General features: G+C 42.3%; 1 protein-coding gene across 1 annotated transcript in view; it reads right to left on the reverse strand.

Moving 5' to 3' along the window:
- The window catches only part of LOC126236459 (nose resistant to fluoxetine protein 6-like), a 350,515-nt gene that overhangs the window by 175,639 nt on the left and 153,560 nt on the right, over positions 1–21,316 (reverse strand). Inside the window, exon 4 of the mRNA XM_049945777.1 lies at positions 7,457–7,671. Coding sequence (XP_049801734.1) covers positions 7,457–7,671 — 215 coding nt within the window. The remainder of the gene's footprint in view (positions 1–7,456; positions 7,672–21,316) is intronic.

The raw sequence follows: 21,316 nt of genomic DNA on the forward strand, positions 1-21,316 counted from the left end.
AGTCGATTTGGAAGAGATAGAGGATCCTGTATTAGAATCAGAGTTTAAGAGATCTTTGGAGAAGGTCAAAGAAGGCAAAAGGGATATTGAACATTCCATCAGAATTTCTAAAACCATTGGGAGAAGTGGCAACAAAGCGACCATTCACGTTGGCGTGTAGAATGTATATCCCATCTGACTTTCGGAAAAATATCATTCACACCATTCCGAAGACTCCAAGAGTTGACAAGTGCGAGAATTATCGCACAATAATCTTGACATCTCATGCATTCAAGTTGCTGACAAGAATAATAAACAGAAGAATGGAAAAGAAAATTGAGGAAGTGTTAGATGACGATCAGTTTGGTTTTATGAAAGGTAAAGGCGTCAGAGAGGCACTTCTGACGTTGCGCAGGTAATGGAAGCAAGACTAAAGACAAATGAAGACACTTTCATAGGATTTGTCGACCTGGAAAAAATTTCGACTGTATAGAATGGTGTAAGATGTTCGAAAGTCTGAGAGAAATAGGGGTAAGCTATAGGGAGAGACGGGTAATATATGTACAAGAGCCAAGAGGGAATAATAAGGGTGCATGACCAAGAACGAAGTGATCGGATTAAAAAGGGTGTAAGACAGGGATGTAGTCTTTCGCCCCTACTTTGCAACCTGTACATCGAAGAAACAATGATGAAAATAAAAGAAAGTTTCACAAGTGGAATTGAAATTCAAGGTGAATAGTTATTAATGATACGATTCGTTGAAGTCTTTGCTATCCTGAGCGAAAGTGAAGAAGAATTACTTGATCTGCTGAATGGAATGAACAGTGTAATGAGTACAGAATATGGACTGAAAGTAAAGCAATGAGAAGTAGTAGAAATGAGAACAGAGAGAAAGTCACATCAGGACTGATGGTCACGAAGTAGATGAATTTAAGGAATTCTGCTAACCAAAGACGAGCGGATTAAGGAGGACAGCAAAAGCAAACTAGTACTGACAAAAAGGGCATTCCTGGCCAAGAGAATCGTATTTGTATCAAACATATGCCTTAATTTGAGGAAGCAATTTCGGAGAATGTATGTTTGCAGCACAACAATATGTGGTAGTGAAACTTGAAATGTCGGGAAACCGGAACAGAAAAGAGGGGAAGCATTTGAGACAAATACTGAAAATCAGGTGGACTAAAAATAAGGAATAAGGGACATTCTCCGCAGAATCGGAGAGGAAAGGAATATATGGAAATCGGTGACAAGAAGGAGGGATACGATGATAAGACATCTTTTAAGACATCATGGAACGACTTCCATGGTACTAGAAGAAACTATAGAGGGCAAAAGCTGTAAAGGATTGGAATACATCCGACGAATGATTGAGGACGTAGGCTGCAAGTGCTACTCTGAGATGAAGAGAGGAATTCTTGGCGGGCCGCATCAAATCAGTCAGAAGACTGTTGACTCAAAAAAATTTTATAATAGTGCCAAATGCTGGCGGAACACTTGAGATTCAGCCTTGAGTGCACTAGAACCCTTCCATCGAATCTTTCTTCCCTCCACCTTACCTGTTACACAGATTTTACGTGTTTGTTCTGTTTCGTATTGCTTCACTTTCCCCAATAACATGTAAATGAAAAGAAGTGCCTCAGATGTTCGCCACTAGCCTTGTTCTACACACACTTATCTATCGTTATACCAGTGGGATATTTGCTTCCACTTCTTGCATGTTTCCCCACGATTGTCCAATGTAGATTTTATCTCTAGACAACCTCACTCTGAGTGTACAGATTGAGAGTGCTACAGATTTGGTCAGCAGAGGGAGGAGAGGTGATAACCACCATGCTTAGCGTCAGTATCTTGCATTACCATGCAAACGTCTTGGAAAAGTCTAGTGGGGGGGGGGACCATGTTGCAGTGGTGGCCTATCGGACGAGGAAGTTCAGATCTGTGCTTTTATAAAGGAAAAGGCTGTTTGTTTGCAGAATGTGTCGTCCTTTTCTCATTGTAATCGACAACACAATCACGATACTACGCTATACCCGCATTTATGATGGTCGACTGCCCCAAAAATTCACAGTTAAGACATCTGGCAAACAAGTCGTCCCAGTGTTGCCAACCTGAGAAGCGAGCCACACGAGTAAACTGTCCTCACATAGTAGATGGGATCTGATCCCAGTTCTCCTGATCACAGAAGATTTCTCAGTGGCACGTACACTGCAGCCCGTATCTTCGGTGTGGGACGCATTCGGAAAATGTTGAAATGTAGATAAGATGTCGTTTTCTGCAATCATCAGAAAACATTAAGCGCCTCCAGAGGGCGATCTTGCATCCCAGCCTCAAAGATACTTTCGTTTGTTAATTTATCCTTCACATACTGCGTGGCCGACTGTCAGGATAGACTCCGGATGCGATATAAGTCATCAGCTGCTGTACCCTATGCTATGAACTCAAATCAAATCTGGCACACTGTGGACCGTCCATCACCCCATAAAGCTCTGCACAGGCGATGTGACGTCCGTTCAACGAACTGCTGTGGCGATTTGCAGATGTAGTTAATTTGAAGATCCACTTTCAGCTGTGTTCAGCACAGGAACCTGAATTCTTCATCATCCCACGTTCAAAGTCGGTTAATTCAAGACATGCTTCGCCATTCACTACATATCTACCTGTAACTGACTGCTCAGATATTGTGTCTACACACACGGCATATGTTGTATCTGGCCGTCACACAGGCTTGTAATTCAAGATACATCATCAAATGGGTGAACCGTCCTCGTGATTTTTGGTAAACCAGTTTGTTCACGATAATGTACAGATAAGTGGTTAGTATACTGCACTCGCATTCATGAGGATGGCAGTTCAATCCTGTGTCCGACCATCCAGTTTAGGTTTTCTGCGGTTTTTCTACGCCGCTCCAGACAAATGCCACTTTTTTTTTTTTTTTTTTTTTTTTTTTAATGGCGTGGCCGATTTCCTTCCCCATCCTTGATACATCCGAGGCTGTGCTGTGTTCTAAGGACCTCGCCGTCGACAGGAAATTAAACCTAATCTTTCTGGTTTTTTTAAAATGTATAGATACTTTTTGAGTGTTGTAGGTGCTACCATCCAAGTACGAGACGTTACGAACCTCGCAATGCGGATCTGAGTTTACGATGGTGTGTATATGTGGTAGAGAATTTTAATGTGAGAGTACGAGAAAATAATATTTTTTATAGTCTGGAGATGTATATCTAGTTTTTAAGAAAGGCAAACAAAAGTATTTGTCAGGGGTTAATCAAGGCACAAATCTCAACCGCTTTATGGCAGACGGTCCTTCGTAATTTTACATTAGCGCTGCAGGAAATGAACCACTGATTATTCGTTATGACGACTTTAAAACGCTATTTTTCTCTGTGATTTATGTTTTATCTCCGTCAGTGTCTACAGCTTTATCAGCCATCACAAGCCACATTGTCTAACAAGTGGAGGTTCTTGGGTTTAGTTGTTGCGAGGTATGTTGCCAGTGAGTCTTTTACGTGGTGGTCAATAGAAGCAACACTTTCTGGGAAATGCAGAATAACGAGGCTGCCAATGTACCCGATCTCCATAACTCTCACCACGCTGCAACTGTGTATGGAGTCGCTATAAAAGAAATTTTTATAATTTGCTATTAGAGCAAGATTTTTTATCTTATTCCGAACCGTGTAGCTCCAAAACTGTTAGTGGCTAACAGCGTATATGAAATCTCTGAACTGAGTCATGTGTTGGTAGTAATTCTATGTCAATGACATTGGTGCTTGCGGAACATTGTGCTTCAGTATGTTTACTGTGATCATAGCGCGGATTCCTCTCTTCCTCCATGTCAACTGAAGTGTCTCAGAAACTGAAGAGATGAGTTAATAGGGGGACGAACATCTTTTGTGTGTCTTTGCAGAGATGGAATGTCTTTGTACCTTTATTGCCGAGTTTTTGCTCGTGGCTATTGATTTTGTTTTACTGTATTTCGTCTGTTAGCGTTTTTTCGTCTTCTGTGTTGCCTGTTTGGGTATGTAGGAGAGGTGTAACTAAGACTGCATGTTTTGCCCCAAGCCTTCGTAGCTAATTATGGAATAATCATGTTTTTCTATCTACAATTCCCTAAATATGTTGTATTTCCTTAAGTCTGCAAGCTCCCGTTTCATTGAGGGTAAAATGACCAGATTTTAAATAGAATTATTTATTAGGAAGAAGGGCTTAACACCAACAAATTTAATACCAAATTACTCATAAAAGACAGAAGTTTAAAAAAATCCATCATAAATGTTCAATATGACCTCCACTGTCTGCACGGCCGACATGTAGCCAATAGCCGAATTCATCCCAAACTGAGCGTAAGGTGTCTTCTGTGACTGAAGCTACAGCAACTGATATTCTGGTTTTTAGTTCATCAATGTCACGAGGTAAGGGAGGAACATAAACACATTGTTTAGATATCCCCACAGGAAGAAATCACATGGTGTTAAGTAAGTGGACCTAGGAGGTCAAGAGTGTTAGCCTGGTCTCGCAGTCCTGTACGCCCTATCCAACGTTGAGGCACGTTGTTGTTAGGCACGTTGTAGTGCCAGTACGGTGGTGCTCCATCTTGCTGACAGATGAAATTGTCAGAGTCCAGTTGTGGTAATAACCAGTTCCGAAGCATTGCAAGATATGATTGTCGTGTTACGATTTCTTCCTCAAAAAAGTTGGGTCCATAAACCTTGCTTTGCGAAACAGCACAAAAAACATTTACTTTTGGTGAATCACGTTCGTTTTCAATTGTTTCATCAGGATTTTTGAGCCCCCAATATACACACATAATGACGGTGAACCTCACCGGCGCGGGATTAGCTGAGCGGTCTGAGGCGCTGCAATCATGGATTGTGCAGCTGGTCCCGACGGATGTTCGAGTCCTCCCTCAAGCATGGGTGTTTGTGTTTCTCCTTAGGATAATTTAGGTTAAGTAGTGTGTCAGCTTAGGGACTGATGACCTTAGCAGTTAAGTCCCATAAGATTTCACACACATTTGAACACATTTTTTGAACCTCACTGCTAATATGGAAAGTTGCCTCATCGCTGAATATCAACCATGACATACAAGTGTCTTCTTCCATGTCCTCTAGCATAGAATTGCTGAAGTCCACTCGCTTCATTTTGTCAGTATCTCGAAGAGCTTGTACCAGTTGTAATCAGTATGGTTTGAGGGCTAAACGACGCCGTAACACACGCCACACTGTCATGCGCGGTAACGCAAGTTCTCGGCTAGCACGATGCGTAGGCTTGCGGGGGCTCTGCTCAAATGCTCGTTGGATTTGTTCCGCTGTTTGTTCATGAACGCGTGGCAGGCCGGGTCTTTTGCGTTTACAGAGACACCCTGTTTCTTCAAACGGTTTATACCACCGTCGAATGTTCTTTGGTGGTAGTGGTTTAGCACGAAATCGAATATGAAACGCCCGCTGAATTGCGATCACTGATTGAGTACGACTAAATTCAATAACACGATACGCCTTCTGTTGAGCGGACGCCATATTGCGCGAGACTGGCTGCACGCTCCAGGTCAGCGCTCGTAGCGACATCTAGCGGATTTTTTCTGAAACTCTAGACCATGCCGATTACATCTAGCGCTGTCTCATTTACATAGTGACATTTGTCTCAATATTATTACAAGTTAAAATCGGGTCATTCTTTTTGGGACACCCTGTATTCTAGATTGCTTAGCTGCAGCATGTTACACTTCTAATTTCTTCTTCACATTCGATGTTTAGATTTTCTACAGGATCTTCTGGTGCCTCTGGTTAGCTGGACACTGTCTACGGCCAGTGTTGCTTGTTGTGCTTACATTACTTTGTAACGGTTGTCTGGTGTGGTGTAAATAATTAAGAACGGCTCCTCGCAGTCCATGCGTCCTTCTGCTGCGCATAAATCTGGCACTCTCCTCATAGAACCTGCGGTGGGGTGAGGGACATCGTCTGACGACCAAACGTGTCGATTTCACGATGGACCCCACACTCGAGCGGTAGCGCGGCGCTCTTGTCTGTCGAACAGAGCTCATTGAATTGTTTATGTACCATTGTCTAATAATACATCGTTGCTCCTGCTTCATGGTCAGTTTTGCAATGAAATAAGGTGTCCCCATTACCGCAGCTGCAATATCATCGCTTAAATAATACGATGCAGTGAACCTTTTTGACTAACCTGCCAGGTTAGCCAAGAGCGCTAATGCGCTGCTTCCTGGACTCGGGTAGGCGCGCAGGCCCCGGCTCGAATACGCCCGGTGGCTTAACTATGGAGGCCGGTGTGCCGGCCAGCCTGGATGTGGTTTTTAGGCGGTTTTCCACATCCAGCTAGTTGAATACTGGGCTGTCCCCACGTTCCGCCTCAGTTACACAGCATGTAGACATCTGAACACATTCGCACTATTTCATGGATTACACTAGACACATACAGTTGGGGTAGACTAATTCCATCCCAGGGGGTAGGGGGTGGCGGCAGGAAGGGCATCTGGCCACCCACTTAAATTAACCTTGCAAATTCCGATTAACCGTGCTGACTCTGCGTCATTGCGGGAAAAAGGCACAAGCAAAAGAAAGACAGAAAGTGAACCTGTTTGACTATTATCGGTGAAAGGACAGTTCAAGGTTTGAAGAGTTGTGGGAGCAGAATGGAGACGCCAGAGAAGAATGGTAGGAGGAAGGGGAGTGACTGCCAAATATTTTATTTGCATGTACATCCCCTTCCTTGGTAACTACCGCTTCACTATTTCTACATTGATTTTATTGTAATGGGGGGGGGGGGGGAGGAGGAGGAGTAAGGGGGGCCTATAGAGATGCCGGAGACCTTGGCCAATGACCTAAGTGTCGACTTCATTTGTGCGTGAAGGACACTATTAGCATGAAGTGTGCAGTTGATTTGGAATAATATTCATGTACTCCACAGACGTCACGGAGCCTTCGGTTACTACCACAGGCCCAGGTGAACGCCCCCCATAGCATAACACTGCCCCCTACGCCTGCTTATGTGGCACGATATTTGCTTCGAGCAGCCAGTTACCTTAAATGACAGATTGTTCTAACACGACCATCGACATGATGTAACAAGAAACGTCCGACCAGACATCAGGTTTCCATTGATTCGTGGTTCAGTCGCCACGATCTCGTGTCCGCAGCAATCGTAATTGACGATGTTGTTAGGTCGCTCGTCTGCTGCGCTGCTCCATCTTCAACAGTGTGTGTCGAGTGATGTGCTTGTGTCCTCACATTTAATGTACTCCGCCGTCAGACTTGCCACTGATCGTCGCCTATCCTGCTTTACAAAACGAGCAAACTTCCGGCCTTCACGTTCTGTGATGACGCATGTACGTCCCACACAAAGTCGCCTACTCTCGGTTTTACTGTCTTTCATCCATTTACGCAGATGGTTCCGACGGTAGCACTCGAAACGTCCCGCCAAAAACTATGATTGGTGGCACCGAGAGGAGCCGCCGTTAACTCACACGAAGATGACGGTGGAGCGGCCCGGCTGCAGGGGCTCCCCCGTGGAGCAGTAGTCGTCTCGGAGCTCCGCGCGCAGTTGCAGGCGCATGCGCGGGCCTACGACCCTGAATGCTGCATCGAGGGCGCGCTGCACCTGCCGCGGCGAGCACGAGGCGGGCACGCACACCGCCCACCAGCCCTTGTCCCGGCGGATCTTCACCTGGTCGCCCGCGAACTGCAACCACAGTCGTTTCATTTAACAACCACACTGACGGAAGAAAATGGCAACACCAAAAAATAATTAATTCAAAGTAATGAAATTTCACGAATACATTTGTCTAGGTAACATATTTAAGTGATTGCACAATCACAGGTTAATGTAACCGCAAGATAACCCATTGCAAATGCGGCATGCTAGTACATTAACAACTGGTGTAACCTCCAGAACGTTGAGTGCAGCCGCGCGGGATTAGCCGAGCAGTCTAGGGCGCTGCAGTCATGGACTGTGCGGCTGGTCCCAGCGGAGGTTCGAGTCCTACCTCGGGCATGGGTGTGTGTGTTTGTCCTTAGGATAATTTAGGTTAAGTAGTGTGTAAGCTTAGGGACTGATGACCTTAGCAGTTAAGTCCCATAAGATTTCACACACTTTTTTTGTTGAGGACAAGGTGCAGATGTGAGTGTGGGATGGAGTTCCATGCCTGTTGCACTCGGTCGGTCAATACAGAGACGGCAATGCTGATGGTGGATAACGCTGGAGTCGTCGTCCGATGATGTCCCATATGTGCTCCATTGGAGACAGATCTGGTGATTGCAGGCCAGTGTGGCCGAGCGGTTCTAGGCGCTTCAGTCTGGAACCGCGCGACCGTTACGTTCACAGGTTCGAGTCCTGCCTCGGGCATGGATGTGGGTGGTGTCCTTAGGTTAGTTATGTTTAAGTAGTTCTAAGTTGTAGGGGACTGATGACCTCAGAAGTTAAGTCCCATAGTACTCAGAGCCATTTTGAAGATCTGGTGATCGAGTAGGACAAGGCAACATATCGACACTTTGTAGAACATGTTGGGTTACAGCGGAGATATGTGTGCGAGCATCATCCTGTTGGAAAACACGCTTGGCATTATGTTCATGGGCCGGCCGCGGTGGTCTAGCGGTTCTGGCGCTGCAGTCCGGAACCGCGGGACTGCTGCGGTCGCAGGTTCGAATCCTGCCTCGGGCATGGGTGTGTGTGATGTCCTTAGGTTGGTTAGGTATAAGTAGTTCTAAGTTCTAGGGGACTTATGACCTAAGATGTTGAGTCCCATAGTGCTCAGAGCCATTTTATGTTCATGAATGGCACCACCACACGTCGAATCACCAGATTGACGTAGAAATTTGCAGTCACGGTGCGTGGGACAACCACAAGAGTGCTCCTGCTGTCATACGAAGTGGAACCCCAGGCAGGTGCAGGTCCTGTGTCTCTAGAATGCAGACAGATTGGTTCTCAAACCCCTATTGTCCTCCTCATAACCAACACACGGCCATCACTGGCACCGAGGCAGAACTGGCTTTCATCAGAACTCTCCCTTGACATCACTAAAGTCGCAAATGGACCTGGTTTGGGGACAGTGGAATGCACGTTACACGCGTCAGGCCAGGAGCTGTCCTTGAAGTAACCGATTTGTAACAGTTCGTAGCGTCACTATGCTGCCAACTGCTGCTCAGATTGCTGCTCAGATTGCTACTGCAGGTGCATTGTGATGCACTAGAACCATACGGCGAATACGATGGTCATCCTTCTCGGTAGCGCCACGTCTTCATGCGACCGTACTGTAAACTGTCATGGCCACCGCTCCCAACAGTCGTGTACAGTGGTTTAATTCGTTTCAAGCCTTTCTGCAATATCGCACAAGAAAGAGCACCTTCTGGTTGTCCTACACTACTGGCCATTAAAATTGCTACACCACGAAGATGACGTGCTACAGACGCGAAATTTAGCCGACAGGAAGAAGCTGCTGTGATATGCAAATGATTAGCTTTTCAGAGCATTCACACAAGGTTGGCGCCGATGGCGACACCTACAACGTGCTGACACGAGGAAAGTTTCCAACCGATTTCTCATACACAAACAGCAGTTGATCGGCGTTGCCTGGTGAAACGATGTTGTGATGCCTCGTGTAAGGAGGAGAAATGCGTACCATCACGTTTCCGACTTTGATAAAGGTGGGATTGTAGCCTATCGCGATTGCGGTTTACCGTGTCGCCACATTGCTGCTCGCATTGGTCGAGATCCAATGACTGTTAGCATAATATGGAATCGGTGGGTTCACGAGGGAAATACGGAACGCCGTGCTGGATCCCAACGGCCTCGTATCACTAGCAGTCGAGATGACAGGCATCTTATCCGCATGGCTGTAACGGATCGTGCAGGCACGATGGGGACGTTTGCAAAACAACAACCATCTGCACGAACAGTTCGACGACGTTTGCAGCAGTATGGACTATCAGCTCGGAGACCATGGCTGCAGTTACCCTTGACGCTGCATCACAGACATGATCGCCTGCGGTGGTGTACCCAACGACGAACCTGGGTGCACGAATGCCAAAACGTCATTTTTTTTTCGGATGAATCCATGTTCTGTTTACAGCATGATGATGGTCGCATCCGTGTTTGGTGACATCGCGGTGACCGCACATTGGAAGCGTGTATTCGTCATCCCCTTACTGGCGTATCACCTGGTTTGATGGTATGGGGTGCCATTGGTTACACGTCTCGGTCACCTCCTGTTCGCATTGACGACACTTTGAACAGTGGACGTTACATTTCAGATGTGTTACTACCCGTGGCTCTACTCTTAATTCGATCTCTGCGAAACCCTGGATTTCAGCAGAATGATGCACGACCGCATGTTGCAGGTGCTGTACGGGCCTTTCTGGATACAGAAAATGTTCCCCTGCTGCCCTGGCCAGCCCGTTCTCGCGATCTCTCACCAATTGAAAACGTCTGGTCAACGGTGGCCGAGCAACTGGCTCGTCACAATACGCCAGTCACTACTCTTGATGAACTGTGGTATCGTGTTGAAGCTGCATGGGCAGCTGTACCTGTACACGCCATCCAAGCTCTGTTTGACTCAATGCCCAGGCGTATCAAGGTCGTTATTACGGCCAGAGGTGGTCGTTCTGGGTACTGATTTCTCAGGATCTATGCACCCAAATTGAGTGAAAATGTAATCACATGTCAGTTCTAGTATAATATATTTGTCCAATGAATACCCGTTTATCATCTGCATTTCTTCTTGGTGTAGCAATTTTAATGGCCAGTAGCGTATTACACTGCCTAATTCGAACTCAGTGAGGTGTCGACAATGGCGTCTTGTCTTGTTGAATCATATCAACTTACCACGTGCGATATCAAAGCTAGCTAAAAAGCTCACGACCGTTGCAGCGTGTATTTAAAGCCAACTTGATTTGAATCCTCATAGTGATGCTACTAGCGCCTCTCTTATGTGCCTGGCACGAAATCTGAATGGACATCATCTTCCAGTAGTAGAAGTACGTCTACCAGTTTTCATTTATGTCGCACAACTCCCTCCTGGTGTTGCGATCTTGTTTCGTCAGTGTATTCCGCCCATGACTACAATTTCAGGGCTGTTACTTTTAATAAGATAGAAACAGGTTTATGCATTCACTTGTTTATTATTCCATTAGATATTTAGACGCCTCTTGCCATCATCTCTACACAGAAAATTATGAAAATTACATCCATGGCTGGCAAGGGACATGTACGATGATTACCATTAGACAACCAACTGGGCAACAGGTTGTTTGCTCCTGAATTTAGCGCTGGAGAGTGCAGAAATCAGAGAAGGGTGTGTGTTCCACATTGTGTCAATAAATCTAACATGAACAGCACATCATGCTGTCTACATTACAAACGGGCTTCGAATTACGTACCTCCAATGTCACTGCAGAGCGTACATAGGTGGTACTGAGCCTCACACATACGAGTCATTACATGCAGTTGTTGAGAGTTGGCAATACTCTCTTAGCATGTAAAGGTTGGCTACAGCGCGCATACACAAGCTCTGGAATCTAAGATATTGTTGTCGCGCCTCGCAGCGCACGGATTAACTAGTGGCAGTTTTGAAGCCAGTGTAGGAGCATGCCTGCTGTGGTGCGCACGTGTGTTGGGCGAGGGGTCGTCGCCGAACTGCCGTACTGCCGTGTCCGCCAGCAGCGACACAGGATTTAGTATTTAGTTGATATTTTTTATAATTTGCAGCGCGCTTATTAATTTAAAGAAAAGGGTTTGTGTATGTGCGTAGCAGCAGACGGTAATTTTGATAATGATAGGAGTTGAATTCTTAAGGGGAAACCATTGTTAGATTAAGTATTGATTTTTGTCATTGATTTCTTTTGTAATTGTCAGGGAATTGTTTCACTATGTATTCAATTGAGAAGTATTTCAGCCTGTCTCAAAAGTTTGATTAATTTCTAATATTGCTTTAATGCCACTGGAGGCAGATTTACAAACGAATCGATTGTTCAAAGAGCTTCTAGCGTTTTGTTAATTGAATGAGAAAGAATCGCTTTCAGGATATAGTTTTGTGTTTGGGTTATCATTTATCGAGTTCCGATTTGACCAAACCCTTTCTCTTGAATTATATGTAGTTGTAGTAAGCAGTAGCAGCCGCAGCAACAGCAGGAGCCGCCATACAGAACATGCATTGCACTCAGCATGAATAATAGGTTTTTTATGTTTTTGTTAAATAATGGAATGCAGCAGATCAAGCAGTGGCAGCAGAAAGACCAAGTAAGTTATTTGTTGCGCACAGGACCAATAAAAAAAAGTATATAAAGTTTTGGCGATCTCTGTAATAGTAAAGTTAACAAGAGTACAAGCACGACATTTTCAGTAGAAAACACGAGATAAGAAGATAGAGTTCGCAACTTTCACCTGGTGACCCTGCCAGGATAAGTTTTTTTTGGATGAGTCGTAGTTAGATATGCTTCGTCTTTCTACTGCCAACTGCAAGCTTACATAACAGTAATCATTAGTGGAGAGCATTTTGATCGCTTGCACACTGCTTTGCATTAACACAAAATTTTATTTCAGCAGTTTTGTCTTTGAATTTGTTGGTGCATCGTGTAATAGTTAATTGAACAGTGGAATTTTTATGATAGCGGTGTATTTTAGTGACATGTTTTCGTTCGTATTGCGACAATGAGGACGCGAGCACAAAAGAAAATGGAAAATAATGCAGATGCTACTGCAAACGCGAACGTAGATAACGGTTGCGAACATGAATGTAGGAGCGGTTTCCAACGCAGTTTCCGGAAATTCGGAACAGAGAGTGGAAAATTCTTTTGAGAATATTGAGATCTGGGAATTTTCTAACAATACTGCGGAGAATCGGAATGTAGGCGGTCATTTGCCAACAATGTGTGATGAACAACTGTGTGCTGCACGCAACTTAGGACATGACAATACAGTGACGCAAACAGAACGCATTATGAGAAATACCAACGTTGCTTCCGCCTCAAAAGTGCAGAGTAATTTTGTTTTCCCCACTTTGGGTGGAAATTCAGGTCTGGTTGCCACTCCGATAGAGCGGAGTAATTTTGCCTTTTCTTCTGTTACTGGAAATACAGGTACTGCTTCTGCTTTAACAGAGAAGAGTAACGTTGTACTCCCTGCCCCCAGTAATGGTGTTTTACAATTATTACTGAGTAAACTCACTGAATTTAATGACAGACAGGAGAGTAAACTCACTGAATTTAAGAGTGAACTCACTGAATTTAATGACAATAATGCAAAGAATTTCAAATCGCTTCAGAAATAAATTAACGAGAATCTCACATTGTTTCAGGGTGAGGTGAATGACAATTTAAATAGTAAATTTGAAGAAATGACCAGTCAGCTGAAAAGTCGGCTACGTGAAGAATTCAAATCAGATATTAATAATCTTGTATCCCGACTTGATCACGTACAAAATGTTGATATTGTTGAAGTGAAACGACAGACGTCACAACAAGAACTGCAAGTAGAGGAATTAGCGAAAAATGTTGAGTCATTGCAATTACAGACTACCAATGAAGTTTCAAAGATAGAAACTCAATTAACGACAGTAGCTAAACAGGTAGATGAGTTATCCATGAAAGTGACGGAAATAAGTAGCGGGTTAGATACGAGGTCAGATGACACTCAGCGGGTGCCGATCGCGGATACCGAAGAATTTCAGTCTCTGCGACGTTTTAAACAAGGGCAGATGACAATTAATCAGCAAAGCAAACGTGACGTGAAAAATATAGAGGAACAGCTTGCCAGCATCGAAGAAAAGATTGATCGTATCAGTGACACGGGTAGATCCGATAATTACAAAATTGGTAACGACAATGAGCTCGTTAATGATGGAAATGCCGACCACTTTTCTCGTGGATGTGACACGTTTGCGGGACTTAATGAAGGAAACGTGAGTCATGCTGTAAAAGAAAACTCATCCGCTAAGAAAAATGACGAGTTTGACTATAAGCATTTTCTCACAGTTTGGAAATTTAAAATTTTTCGGAATGCTAGTCACGAAATCCACCCTCGAGAGTGGTTACAACAATTTGACTATTCTTTACCACCAGCATGGCCAGTTGGCCACAAACTGGAATTCAGTTGCAGTTATCTTGAAGGAGAGCCTACAACAAGAATGCGATCAATAGTACGTGAATGTCACACATATGGTGATTTTTATCACGCATTCTTATCTGCTTACTGGTCAGAGACTACACAAGATCGTGTAAAATATTACATCATTATGATGCAAAGTTATGAACAGCCGAAATTTTCAACTCCAGTGCAATATTTTGAAAACATGATGCGCATGAACGAATCCGTACAGTCAGTCGGAATTAATTCGTATCTGTTTGACAAAACTGCCGATCAGATTACGCCACATAATTTTGGCAGGTAGGTGCAAAGATGACTTAGAGGCATTCCAAGCTCTTTTGCAAGAATTAGAATTTGACAACTATGAAAACACACAAAGAGATAATAGTAATCAGTATTGGGAAAATAATAATCCGTGACCGTAAACGAGTGCGGAACTCGGACGAACCTCACGGGTACAGGGCGGAAGAAGATAGCAGTAGAGCCAACCGAAATTGGAGCGGACACGCAAATTACAACTCGGAACGCGGTACTCATGCAGAATACAGAGCATCGAGTCCACGTGATAATTATGGTCATAACAATTATGAGAACCAAAACAGTTATGATGAGGGGACAAATCAAAATTGGCAGGATCGCAGAAATTCCAATTTAGAGCGTGGGGACAATGTAGAAATCAGACCACCCAACCCAAGCAATAATTCGCGGCAATACGAGTCGGCAGAACAATGACTAGCAACAAGGACTACAAACGAACCGTTTGCAGCGGCGGAAAGCCGACACACAAATTATGTTAACTTTGTTGGACTGGAGGACTTTAGAGACACATTATTACAAGAAAATGATAACAGCGAAATTATGTATGCTCATCCAATTATAAAAATCTCGGTAGGAAATATTCTACTTTCAGCCGTACTTGATTCTGGCAGTCCTGTGAATGTAATTAGCGAGACAATGTTTAAGAAGTGTGAAAAGGCATCTGTTTGTCCAACCTTGCAATTATTAAAGACCAAATTAAAGGGAGTCATTCAAGGAAAGAGTGTAGACGTACGCAATCAGACTTCTTTAGTTTTCAGGTGTCAAGGACACGAGTTTTCTGCAAATTTCTTAGTAGTCCCTGTTTTATCAATAGAAATGATTTTGGGTGTGGAATTCCTACGTGAATATAAAGCAATGTTAAACTTTTGTAATGCTGAAGTCCTGTTACAAGTAAATCAAATGCTAGTTAGGCTTAAATTTCATGGATGGTTAACAAAGGAGGATGAGGAAGTGACTTATCTGCATTTTCTCTTTCCACTTGAGGCAAAACAATCAATGAATTTGTCTAATTGTTGCACAGATAACATCACTACATTTTACTGTGAAACAGAACAACCCATTAGTACACAACAATTAACTAAAAGGAAAGTTTACCGAGACGAAGTAGATCCTAATGCAGGCACTGATGAGTTATTTGAAATATTACAAACAAATTGTGAAGTTTTTTCTCACAAGACAGGAACAGTAAGTAACTTTCTTTATGAATTCAAGGTCAAGGAACATAATAAATTTTTTGTACCACCATACGTCATCCCATTGACATACAGAGACAAAGTCAAACAGGAAATACAATCCATGTTAGAGCAGGGAATCATCGAACCTGCTGTGAGTTCATATAACAGCCCATTACACGTGGTTAAGAAAAGGGATAATTCCATTGGACTGGTTCTTCATTCCAGACAAATTAACTCAGTAATCCAACCTGAAACCGATAGACCACAGACACTAAATGAACTATTGCAAAAACACCATGAAGTGGTAGTATAGCATTGCAGAAGATCAAGAAAGCTGCAGACAGAAAAAAGAAGCTGTATAATCCACGAGTCAACGTCAAGAATTTACAGGTAGGTCAAAAAAGTATTGCTTAGATCACATCGACTATCTCACAAGGGAAAATATTTAAGGAGGAAGTTTTTCTTGGTGTATGAAGGACCCTTCCGTATACGACGCATTGCACACACACACGTTGTGGAACTTGAGACAATACGAACACACAAATCGCGAGGTCTTCATCACTTATCACACATTAAAATTTTCAAGGAATAAGGCCATAGGGGGTTTACTGATCTTTAGTAAATATATGTTTGGCGAGCATAGGTGCCCCAGCCGTTACAGTATATTCTTCCGATTTTAGTTTTCAGTACTGTTTCATAATCTTTGACTAACCTGTTTATCTATTAATCTTTTACTATCAATCTACTCTGTGTGAAAGACCAACAATGAATGATTATGAATGATTTGTATTGCTTGAGAGAATGAGAACTTTGCAAAGGACATTTCTGACGAGACGATTGTACCAGCTGCTGACATCTTGCGATTGTTCACTGAAAGAATGAAATTTTCGTGACTTATTTGAAGGAAAATGCAAGAAATAACTATGTACGTTTTTAGGGAGAAATAACATGAAATAACAGAAACTGTTGACATTATCTTCCGGTAAAATATAGTGTATAAGTGGCTCTGAATTGAGAAGGTATATTTGATGGGTAATAGTATAATTACGAAACCTTCGAACTGACACTTGTTCTGATTTGTGAGGTAGTTTGAAGAGTGATGATTTGTGTGGATTTTTCGTGTTTATTAGTTTGCCAGGTAAGGCGTATTAGGATTTATGGACCTCTCATGATTAGTGTGACACAATGAGGGAGCACTTTGCAGACATTTATAGAACAAGAAAAGGCAAGAAAGATACACTTCTAAACGCAGAAACCCACAACGGTATTCTATGAAGGAAGATACAGCTTATACACATTTGCGTAAAATTTAAGTCACAGTAATGTTAAGGTAGAGTACACACTTACTTAAAATCTAAGTCACAGTAAAGTTAAGACATGGCTATGAGTCACGAAAGGGGTTCTGATACAAATACACAGCAAATTGTTGAATTATGTGATGAATGAGTGCCAAGAATATTTTTTTTTTTTTTTTTTTTTTTTTTTTTTTTTTTTTGCTCTGTGAAATTGTGGAATGGTAAGAATGATAGTGTTGTTTCTCTTCTTATTGTTGTTAAGGTTGATTTTATTGCATTTCTTACAGGAAACATGATCGCAACGGAAGTTTTCTCCATTGCAGAAACGAAAGCAGTTAACGTGACGTAATTTTGTGTAGTAGACGATATTTTCAGATCGGAGCGTAGCACGCATACCGTTAAGAGTCGCGAAAAGAAAGACGTTCCAGTAACAATCGGCCGTGACAAAAACACCGAGGATAATTATGTCGTGCATTAAACGGTTTCTTTTCTCTTTCCTGAGCGAAATGACTCTTACGCCAAGAGGCGAGAGTATCTGCCATATTTTATGAATGTGTAAATAGTAGTGTAACATAAGTCAATTTAATATTTATCTTGTGTTTTTCTGTTTCATGATTGTAATTTAGTGATGCAGTGCCGATTCCAGCACGAGGTTAATTGGAAGGTGATGATTTTTCTCTTATCATGTCATAAATTTATTTCTTGCCACCTTGATGAATAAACCATTTCTTTCAGTTTCTACTGGACAGATGGAGGGGTTTTGTGTGTTGTATTTTGTAAATAATTTTTTTTATTATGTACTTTGTAGGTTGTTTCTTATTCTTGTTCTTTGTGACGGTCCAAGGTATGGCCACACAGATTCATACAAAGACTAGAGAGGCCTCCAAACAGAGACAATGAGGACTCCATATAAAAACGATTGAGACGCTATACCACAGACATTGACGTTTGACATCAGAAATATTGACAGTCATTACAGACTAATAATTATAAATTTGGTATAACTTAGTAATTAGAGTGTAAAAATTCTAAGGCATAGTCACGTAATTATTCACAGAATTTTGTACATATTCATGAATTGATTTGGCGAGCCGTTGGCTAGACTTTTTCTAAATGATTCTGTAACTTGTATTATATATAATGGCATCACTATGGAATTACTTTTCTATTTGTAGGATTATTTAAATATTTTATAACCAAAATGTACATAACAATTCTTGTAACAAATATTGTAACTTTCTTTTTCAGCATCACTAGTAATGTAAAAATAGTAGGTAATTAGAGTTCGACAGCACAGAATTTATGCCTTGAAATGAAAATGATATTTTTTGGGTGGTGCCACATTTGTAATGATTCATGGTCACAATCAAAACTTTGCCATTGTTATTGGCCAAACTAATCGTAAGAAAATTAACTTGCCACTGTGTGGTGAGCCTCATATTATGACTGAATTGAAAAATACGTGCCACAAATCTGGGATTGCTGTGGCGAGAAGTTTAAAGAAAATTGACTTTGCCACCGTGTGGTGAGCCTCACATTATTAATGACTTGAGATATATGCCACAAATCTGTAATTTCTGTGGCAATAGAGTTAAAGAAAACATTTAAATGAGCTCAGAGCTCACATGCCTGTTTATATGATATAATATTATTCTTGCTTAATTTCTGTAATTAGGTTAGAGATATCGTATTTTAAAGGGAGAATCTATTTTCTATAAAATATGACGTTTCCAGTATACAGAAATACTACATACGTTTGAGGAGGTACTTATGCAATAGCGCAGTGACCTGTGGTTGTCAGTGGACACAAGGTCCCTGAGTCTGCCTACGTTGTCAAACAGTCTCACCAGAGGAAAATTTGACTTCAGGTGTGGTTGTCCTTGGATATGAAGTCCCTTAGTCTGCTGCACTTAAAACATGTAGACCTGGTTTCTTTTGACCAGAGGGAACTGCGAGCATAAAAGCATACAGTATCATGTAGTCAGACCACTACTGATTAATGTCATGGAAACGTAAGTGCCCAAATGCAGAAAATAAAATATTATTTTTACTGGTTATTAGGTTATATTAGCTTATTGAAGACTATTCCATGCTTAAGTAGTTACTGTTACACATCTGTTAAAACTTATATGATTTTTTATCTACTTATGACGTTTTCTTATTACATACATACTAGGCTAGCAACATTTTCATATTATTTTTGTAAAAGGAGCCATGTTTTCTCCTTTCCAATCAATTAGGCAAGCAACATTTCTGCCATTTTGTATAAAATTTTAACATTTTTCTCTTGCCTATATGCCATGCAAGAAAATTTTCGTCCTTTTGTAAAAAAAAAATTTACTTAGATGCTAAGCAAGAAATGCTTTTAGTCATTGGATATAAATTGTAACATTTTTTCTCTTTGCCTAATTTCTTCGTCGTTTTGTAAAAAAAAATTTACTGTTTGTTCCTTGCCAATATGTTAGGCAAGAATCACCCCGCAAAATTTTCAGAAATGGGGTTGGGGGTTATGAGAGTTGGCAATACTCTCTTAGCATGTAAAGGTTGGCTACAGCGCGCATACACAAGCTCTGGAATCTAAGATATTGTTGTCGCACCTCGCAGCGCACGGATTAACTAGTGGCAGTTTTGAAGCCAGTGTAGGAGCATGCCTGCTGTGGTGCGCACGTGTGTTGGGCGAGGGGTCGTCGCCGAGCTGCCGTACTGCCGTGTCCGCCAGCAGCGACACAGGATTTGGTATTTAGTTGATATTTTTTATAATTTGCAGCGCGCTTATTAATTTAAAGAAAAGGGTTTATGTATGTGCGTAGCAGCAGACGGTAATTTTGATAATGATAGGAGTTGAATTCTTAAGGGGAAACCATTGTTAGATTAAGTATTAATTTTTGTCATTGATTTCTTTTGTAATTGTCAGGGAATTGTTTCACTATGTATTCAGTTGAGAAGTATTTCAGTCTGTCTCAAGAGTTTGATTAATTTCTAATATTGCTTTAATGCCACTGGAGGCAGATTTACAAACGAATCGATTGTTCAAAGAGCTTCTAGCGTTTTGTTAATTGAATGAGAAAGAATCGCTTTCAGGATATAGTTTTGTGTTTGGGTTATCATTTATCGAGTTCCGATTTGACCAAACCCTTTCTCTTGAATTATATGTAGTTGTAGTAAGCAGCAGCCGCAGCAACAGCAGGAGCCGCCATACAGAACATGCATTGCACTCAGCATGAGTAATAGGTTTTTTTATGTTTTTGTTAAATAATGGAATGCAGCAAATCAAGCAGTGGCAGCAGAAAGACCAAGTAAGTTATTTGTTGCGCACAGGACCAATAAAAAAAAGTATATAAAGTTTTGGCGATCTCTGTAATAGTAAAGTTAACAAGAGTACAAGCACGAGATTTTCAGTAGAAAACACGAGATAAGAACATAGAGCTCGCAACTTTCATTGTCTCTGAAGTATTTCAGTCGTTTCTTGGAATGGAGCAATAAAATCCTCCGCTGACGCACCCTACACCACCATAGTCTTCATATTGCCCCACAGAAAACAGTCGAGAGGTGTTAGATCTGCGATCGTGCTGGTCGTGGAACCGGTCCAACCCTACCAGTCCATCGACTGGGACATGCGACGTTGAAGTGATTCAGCACATTTGACATCAACGTGTGCTGGAGCTCCGTCGTGCGGCAGCCACATGTCCATCTGAACATTAAGTAACACTGCATTCGATAGGGTGGGCAAAACATCTCTAATAATGTGAGGTAGATCGATCCTGTTACTCTGTTTGCCAGTAGATATGGCCAAATGGTACGGTCACCAATTATCCCGACCCAGAGGTTATTACTGACCCCTTGTTGGTGATTTTGAATCACCTGCGCACGTGGATTTTCATCCTCCTAAACATACGTGTTGCGCAAGTTTAATACGTCGTATCTTCATGTATGGATAGCACCAAGTTCAGGAATTGTGGCTGGAGTATTCATTGTTGTAAATACCACTGCGCAAACTGCACCAGACGTGTGTAGGCCTCCCCCATGGTAATGCCTGGACTTTCTGCAAATAGTATGGATGGAGCCGGTGTTCATTTACAACACTGCACGTGGCTTTTTACCCGTGTGCATCGTTGTGTCACCTGCCGAGTCCTGGGGATGGGTCCTCTTCGAACATTGACAACATGTTCTCATCTAACTGTAGGGTTTGAGCCGAGCCGTAGACTACCCGCATCTCGTTTCAGTACCTACCAGAGGACAAACAGTAGAATGGGAATAGTATTCACAAACACCAAGCACAAAGTGCTACTATTTTACTGTACAATGGCCATACCTCAGGTGGAAAATTCCTACGTGCAACTTTCCAGCTTGTCTGAGGAGGCTTTTGATGGCCGCGAACATGGAATGGTGTGGGGTACGTCTGTTCGAAAAACGTTCTGCATACAGTGTTGCAACAGCTCTCCCACTGCAATCCGCTTTGCC

Source organism: Schistocerca nitens, chromosome 2 (assembly GCF_023898315.1).
Source record: "Schistocerca nitens isolate TAMUIC-IGC-003100 chromosome 2, iqSchNite1.1, whole genome shotgun sequence".
Lineage (NCBI taxonomy): Eukaryota > Metazoa > Arthropoda > Insecta > Orthoptera > Acrididae > Schistocerca > Schistocerca nitens.